The 8,469-nt window shown below is 30.6% G+C and overlaps 1 protein-coding gene across 1 annotated transcript in view; it reads right to left on the bottom strand.

The window, feature by feature from the left end:
• Positions 1 to 2,513: 2,513 nt before the first annotated feature.
• LOC143082630 (condensin-2 complex subunit H2-like) overlaps positions 2,514 to 8,469 on the bottom strand; it is a 30,236-nt gene continuing 24,280 nt past the window's right edge. Inside the window, exons 17-20 of the mRNA XM_076258415.1 lie at positions 7,467 to 7,534; positions 4,036 to 4,137; positions 3,430 to 3,576; positions 2,514 to 2,938 (exon numbers count right to left, since the gene is read on the bottom strand). Coding sequence (XP_076114530.1) covers positions 2,798 to 2,938; positions 3,430 to 3,576; positions 4,036 to 4,137; positions 7,467 to 7,534 — 458 coding nt within the window. The 3' untranslated portion in view covers positions 2,514 to 2,797. The remainder of the gene's footprint in view (positions 2,939 to 3,429; positions 3,577 to 4,035; positions 4,138 to 7,466; positions 7,535 to 8,469) is intronic.

Below are 8,469 nucleotides of genomic sequence, written 5' to 3'. Positions count from 1 at the left end.
GACCAGTTAAAAATGTTGGCTGATTTTAAAGATTAAATTTTTGAATGAAAGAAACTATTATTTTTACTTCCTTAATGAAGCACTATTTTTTCACAGAAATTTAGCCTTGGGTTGTCTCTTTGACACATTCCCCATTTTCATTCTTGATTTTATTAGAATCTAATAATTTATAGAAGAAAAAAACCAACACATGCCCCAACACAAAATCAATTGACTAAGCCGGAAATATATATTTTCAACAAACAATGAAAGAAAACCATCCTAAACCTGTTACAGGGTGGATGCACCTAATGGTCACGATTTTGAAGTTTAAGATTATTACCCTGACGTCCAACTGCTGTTTTCATCAGACAAGCTTGGCAGTGGAAATCCCTGGCCCAGCTTGTCTTGTAAAACAGCCGTTGGACGTCAGAGTAATCTCAGACTACTTATTTTGTAGATTGGGCATGAAACAATAGTAACGCAAATTTAATATTTTTTATTTCTCATATATATAAAACTCTTGGCTTATTATTCTGAATTAATCTCAAAGATCTGCATCCATATATTTATATGGTGATAATATCTGACTCTTCATCTTTCTTATGATATATAAACAATCTAATTGAGTTTTCATTGAAAGTCTCATCTATATTGGAAAAAAATTATACAATTTCTCTCCATTAACAATATAATTGAGTTTCCTTTAAAGTCTCATCTCCATTGTAAAAAAAATATATGATTTCTCTACAAATATCTTTGCTGATGGCAGCTAACAATAGATGATCATTACCTTTGTCCATGATGTTGAAGTAACATTATTACAATTGTGACTTTAATAACATGACAAACATAACAATCTAATGTCAAATTGTGTAAGTATCAACTGAATGATGTATATTGTCCATAAAAATTTCACAAATTATTTATTCTTTCATTTTCTCCATTTTGTACATCAATACACCACACAGTAAAGGTTAAATGCTGACTGGGAGTTCATTTTTTAAAAAAAAGTAAAAAATCAAAAATACTTGTACTATTTGTTTCAGGCTTGAATTATTTGATAACTAGATTCTAACTCTAAAACAACCTTTTCAATATTATTCTTGTATCATTCCTTATTACAATGCAAAAGTGCACATAGTGAAATGAATATGTTTAAAAAATATTTTATTTAAAATAATTTGAATTGGATTTGGTCATTTGCCAAGCTTATGAAAGACCTCTCCAAAATATTAATGTTAAAATTCTTTAAAAAAACCCTGTTTTACTACAAGGATCACAAAAACTTTACAGTACCTATGATCTTAGAAATGAGGTCAAGGTCAGATGATTGCTGCCATACAGACATGTACATCATTCAACAAGTATATATTGAAAACATCAGCAAATCAGAAAATCGATGATTAGTGGTATAAAAAGCAGATATTATATGTTATTCAGGTCTCAAACAGGGTATATACTGTGACATTCCCGGCTTAGAGTTTATATCCCCTGAGCCGAAGGCGAAGGGGATATAAGCCCTAAGCCGGGAATGTCACAGTATTATACCCTTTCTGAGACCTGAATTACACATATATTACGGATTACCCCTGACTTAATGTTATTTTCCAGTGCAGGTATTTGTTGACAACACATATATATTGAAAAACCCAACCTGATATGTTCGGCATACGTGAAGGATTTTCTAATTTGCTGTGAACATAATTTTATCGTGTATGTAATAATTTATAATAACACTTTTAACATTAAATTTAAGTATTAAAAGTGTAAAAATGCGTGATTTTGTATCAAAAATGTATAATTGACTGAAGCACGTCATTATTTTCCCTCTGTGAGCCTCTGACAGTCTGATAGCTTTTGACTACGTCACATAGTAACCGGTGTTATTGTGACGTTTTTGAGGTTCCAATTGGGGATAAAAACGTCGTATATACCCCGGCAGTTTCCTGAATATATACTGACATCTCTGTGTTGTTATCCAATCACAAACCTCGACACATTTGTAATCCGTAATATACTGTTATAATGTGTGTTGCATCACTTGAAGTTTTGAAACCTTGCATTAGCTGTGATTTTAATTAACACCTGGCTATTATGTTCACAAGCTCAGAACTAATATTATGAAGAAATTAAAATTCCATAATAACTGTCTTCATTATTTTATTACTTTTCAGCTAAGACTATTGTCATTATGATTTAAAACTTGATTTTTCACTACTAACACACATGTTTTGTTTGCTATGAAATACGCATTCTTGAAATTCTCTTCTGCAGATTAGACACTAAATCGTAAATTTAAAATCATTTTATGCCAAATAAACCAAGTGCAACTACTATCCTTAATATTCAAACACTATAAAATGTAGAAAAGCCGATGATTTCCTGTGAAACTGATAAACAAAACAAATCCCAGAAATGAGTTCGGACTTGTTTGTTTTAGTATTGTCACAAAACATCCAGTTTGAATTTTGACTTGTAAATCAAAAGAAACGTTAGCGATGACTGAAAAAATTATCGTTTTGAGTAATATTTAAACAAGTTTGTTGATGCTACGAGTATGAGCATACTCGTGCAGTAATGTGATTTTGACAATCTATATTTAACATAATATTTTATGTGGCTTACATAAGATAGATTTATATTGAATTATATAACAAAATTTTCCAAATTAATATTATTTTAATTAACAGTAGGAATTCTGTAAAAAGTTGCTTGATAAACGTCTATTACTTTGTGTTAAAAAAGTCATTCATTAAAAATCTGTCTTAATAATTCTTCATAATATTCATGGTAACATCAATAAAAGTAAATTTTATCATGAACTAGCTATAGATGGCGCTTGATATTCTTCTAACTGTTCAAAATGTCTGACAGTAGTTAATAGTTCTAATTCATACTTGTCTATTCCTTCATCAAAATTTCCAACCTGGTGAATCTTTACATTTGATGTATTGGCCTGTAAAAAACAAAAACAAATACAAAAGGAGGCAGATTAAGTACCATAAGAACTAATTCAATCACATGTTAATAAGACTGTCAATGGTGAGAAACATTGTCAGGAGTTGAATTAAGTTTTATCATAGTGTTTTGTCCTCGTAAAAACTTGTCTATTTTTTGGACAATTCCAAGCTTCACATACAGTTTATATTGTTGCCTATTGCTGTCAGATCTATGGAAAATCTTTGGATGTCTTTTCTGTTTTCTTTGTGTTGATTGATTGCTGTCGATATCTCATTGAATATTCATAAAGACATACTGATACAGTAATTTAAAATTAAAAAATTTAAAATGGGTTTGAAAAAATACATTCAAGGGTATCATTTGCCTTTAATTTTATTTATCCATTTATATAGAAAATCTTGCATTTTCATACTTAGGATTGACACAATGACAAAAGGAAAAATGTACATAATATCTAAAATCAGGACTTATTCTTTTTTAACTTACCAGCATCAATGATGCTAAAAATGTCCGACAAACGTCATATGTCTGTTTATGTTTTACTATTTGCGTGAATGGTTTGCTTTTCTTTTTCTCCAAGTTGTCTATAATAAATGTTCCATAGATATTGATATCAAATGGTGGTCTTTCATCCTGAAATATAAAATTAAAATTGTTTATATAAATTACACCATCAATATTGAAATAATAATTGTACTTCTTCTAGTTTGTTGAAGTTGTCTCCCCTTAATTATTCCTTTAAAAGATACAAGATGCAAATCCTCTTTTATAGATGGTAATAGTAATACTTGCAATATTTTTTGGAAACTGCAAAAATACATTTTTGTTAAAAACTAAATTATGAAGCATGTAAGATTTTTGGGGGAATATCATTGAACTAAAATAGGTTTGAACTAAAATAAGTTTTGAGTTTTAAATACATGAAATTTTCACTAAAATACACACTGGTTTAAATAAAAATTGTGAACTAATTATCACAAATTGACACAACAATCAATATATGTCTTTTGATTCGCTAAGCACAATAGCATAATGGTGATATAATTTGGTTGAAACTTTATGATTATTTAAGTTAATACATTAAAATCCTACCTCTTCTGCTAGCTTAGGTAAAACTTTGTCTTCCCACTCAGAAACTCTCTGTGATAATTCTGTTATCTGAGCATATTCCTGGGCACTGGCTAAATACTGATCCTGTAATTATTATGTTATGGCTTTAAAATTAGAAAACATATATTAATATATTTATTTGCAGAGATTTGAAAAGTTTCTTTAATTTTGCTTATACTATATTTGACTGCCATTTGTTTTGGTTACTGTCAAACTATCTACTTTAATATATCCGATGGCTCACAAGCTTAAAATGAATATTTTTCTTTACTGAAATGAGCATTTATTTTATGTAACAACCCAATATATGATTTAAAATAAGTCTTTCTTGTTTACTTTGAATATTTGTAACTACTAGAACACACCCGTGATATCGCGGGTCCGTGACTGAATTAAAATATATAACTATGCGCAAGCCTTATTTTAGTATTATTTTTTATCTGATAAAGTCATGCCGATTATAAGATACACAGTTTTCTCTGCTTTCAAATCTTTCTGATTGAACCCGTCGAACTGGAACTTATCAATTATTGGTAATATTAATTATTTGGATAACAAAAGGTCCTGGAATGGAGTATTTTTTAATCAACAGCATTGTCCTATGTTAGTTATAAATAAAGTTGAATTCTTTGATTCACTGTTTTATGTCATGCCCAATAACAAATTGAAAACGGTTCCTATATACACCTTATTTTTAGTCCAGATTTTTAGTATTCGTATTGTTATCTTAGTAAAACTTACTGATTAAAATACTACAATAGGTAACAATTTGACAATGATTGAATTTAGTAGTGTCAACCCTGTGATTATGATCCCTGTATATAGCATAATCCTAAATACATCATTTGGTGGTGCACCTGTTAGATGTGGAACGTACAGATAAGGTAATAGGTAACAGGTGAATATACTATTGGTATCGGTATCGGACTCGACCCGGAACTTCTTAATTATTGGTAATATTAATTGCGTGGAAAACAAAAGGGCCTGGAGTGGTGTAATTTTTAATCTACACCTTTGTACTATATTAGTTATATATAAAGCTGAATTCTTTGATTCGTCGTTTTTACGTGATGACGGCTGACAAATTGGACCGTATTATACATAAACAATCAAATAACAGTATGTACTAATAGATCATCGTTGGTTATCTCAACAAGATTGATTTTCTAGCTAAGTCCAGGGCTCACACTACTTAAGAATTATAGGGAGAAGTGACTTCTCTTTTTGAAACTGATAGGGAGAAGTGGTGAAATTTGAAAGAGAAGTGCTCATTCGCGCGGTGCGCTACAATGTTTGGATTTTACAATAGTATAAAGGGCCATATGTAAATAATGTTCTTTGTATGTTGTTCAATTCATATGAGTAAAAAATTACAATTAAAATTAAAAGTTGTTTAAGTTTTATTAAGGTATAGTGAGAACCTACCAACTAAATATCTAGCACTAAAAAAAAAAATTATTTTAAAAAATGTAAAGAAATTATAATATATCAATTACAATTTAATTAAAAATTATCTTGTGTATGAAATTCAGTGTTTCTCATAAAGAAAATATAAAAGTTATTAAGCTGGGCCATAATATATTGATATTAGTATAATAGTCTCAGAGTTAAGCAACTTTAATCAATAGTTTGAAACAATCCATAAAAAAATATAGGGAATTATATACACCAATGAATTAGATGTAACCAAAAGTCTCTTAATGCGTGTGGAATGCATAATTTTTCCCTTTGGGATCAATATTCTTCTGTCAGCTGTTCCATCCGTGCGTCCGTAGGAATTATTGTAAAAGTACGGATTTCGGTCATAGCTGGTCCGGTTCAGATCCGTAGTTTAGAAATCGGTCATTGGCAGACGAATGCAAGAAAATTTACAAAAATAAACGATGTTTGACAAGTTATTTGGAAAGGAACATGACGGTTTTAATGCAATAAATGGATTAAACATTTACTGGAGGCAACTTTTATCACGTTTAAATGAAGTAACAAACTTATTTTGCCGCCGAAATTTAGGTTGATGTACGTTTTCGAGTAACAAGCACTGGAACTTGAGCAAGTTGCGGAAATGCACGAAGTGATAAAAAGTTGTATTTTTATCAAATAACCTGCTACACACTGCGAAGACAATGCTTCAACCTCTTTTCTAAAGATAATGAATCGATTATGTCTGAATTTCTTTAATTATCAGTAAAAATTGATGTTTCATCAACTTGGTAAAAATTGAAAATGTCCGACGACGGAAGCGACTGAAAGCGACTATCGTCAAGAACAGGGCGACTTGTTTTCGCTTTTTGGGGTCGGGGAAAGCGAAGTGACGGTCGGGAAGGCGACTTCTTCGCCCAAGTCGCCTGGTAGCGTGAGCCCTGAGCTTGAGTTAGTACAGCAAAAGTGAAAAAAGCAATCGAGTTGAGATGACTAATTTGTAATTATAATCTGTTTATCACTATTTAACCTATTATGACAATGTTAATTTTATTGATGAGGGGCACATGCTGCCTTAGTTTCTAGTGATAATTTTTCATATCACTCAAAACCCCTGAGAAAGGAAATTATTAGTCAGCAAATCAAAGGAAAAGTATGTAAAATAGCGATAAAACATTTTATCAACTAGAGTAATTACTTCCTGGTATATTGTACTACTGCGAATTCATTACTATTCGTTTGATACCAAGTTTTGTTGATTTCATAGTTACCAGGGAAACACAAGTTCTAATGTAAAATAAAATATAAATTTTCTATAAGAATGTATGTAGACTTTGGAAATAAACACGAAAATGCAAGTTTTCCTCAATCCAAGAAAATTGGTACCGTTGAGAATAATTGAACCCACAGTACATGTTAGAAGGACTATGGAACAAGCTACCACTTAGTTGAATACAGTTTCATCTCAACACATAAATAGAAATATGAAATATTTATTTTTTATTAATAGCGAGTTCTTAGGCCAAAATTAAAAATATGTTTGTTTCCCCTCCCCCCACCCGGGTCAAAAATAAGCCCCTGGGTCAAAAAATTATTTTCCACAAAAAAAATTGAAATTATTTTTTTCCTGAAAATAATTTGTTTCCATTTTTGGAAAGTGCTTGAAAGCAGAAGGATTGATAATCTAAATAAATACACTCAAATTGAGCACAAACAACTGATAAGTGGCCTGGACTGGACAAGTCAAACCATTCATGTGACCATGCTATGACAATCACATCCAGTTAAAAAAAAAAAAAAAAAAAAAAAAACCTGCCTTCCTGGTCTGTTTACAAAGGGTAGACCCGGGGGAGGGGAAACAGACATTCTTTTAAATGTGGCCTTACATGTTAACTACTTAACATGACCAATCTTGATAAAAATCTATAAAGTCCAAGCCTTGTGTGTTGAAAGCATTTTTTTGTGGGCCATATACTGTGTAAATATTTTCTTACCACATGTTGTCGGACCAGCTCTTCATAATCACTTATAACTGTGGACTTGTCAATTACTTGGGCCTCACCTGGTTAAAAAAAGTTTATGCAAATGTTATTACAGTTCTTCTATAAAAGCATCCAAAATAAAACATTGATCAACTTGCTTGCTATGTTTGCTTGGTTGTTTGTAAACAATAGGTAGGCGGAGTTTCAGTCTGTTATATACTGGGATTTGATTGGACAATAAGAATTGAAATGAAATGAATTTAATGTTTATTGTCCAATCAAATTCCCGTAAACAGACTGTAATAGACTATCTACCTGTTGTTCACAAACATCCAAACAAATATAGCAAGCAAGTTAATCAATGCTTTTATAGAAGTGCTGTTATATACATCAAAGTTAATGTTTTTTTATTGTTTAAAAATAACACTCCCGCGTCACGCTTTGACCCCAATGAGACCCACTTTCATCCAATTATTTTATTAAAGCTTAGAACTTTTAAGAGTTATGAAAAATTTGTTGATATGTCCCTGAAAGCATTATATATGTTGTGTACATGTTATTACTTGTACAAAAAATTTATACAAGTAATTACTTGTAAGATGCCATCATACAAGTTATTACTTGTACAATATACAATTTTTACTGAGAAAAAGATAATAACTTGTACAAATAATTATTTTACCTTGGCCTGTTTGAAGTTTACAACAAATAGTTTTCCTTTTAACAAATAATTCATTACTTAGCCTAAAGTTTTAAACTCTCTATATGTAAGTACATTTTATCTATCAAATATATGAGCAAAACTGTTCAGTTAAGTAGTCAAGACTAAAGTGTAAAGATAGAAAACAGTATTGAAAAGATACAAAACACTGAAATTAATGTTGCAACTAATACGAGCACTGAAACTGGTGTGGACACACATTCAAATTTCAAAATAGTATGTGTGAGAAAACAAGCCCTGTCAGGTCAACAAATTCAGGTCGATGAGATGTTTTCTTCTACAAAAAGAAGATTA

This window comes from Mytilus galloprovincialis, chromosome 7, assembly GCF_965363235.1.
Source record: "Mytilus galloprovincialis chromosome 7, xbMytGall1.hap1.1, whole genome shotgun sequence".
Lineage (NCBI taxonomy): Eukaryota > Metazoa > Mollusca > Bivalvia > Mytilida > Mytilidae > Mytilus > Mytilus galloprovincialis.
The sequence above is the reverse complement of the archived record's forward strand: the minus strand, read 5'-3'. Positions and strand labels throughout refer to the sequence as shown.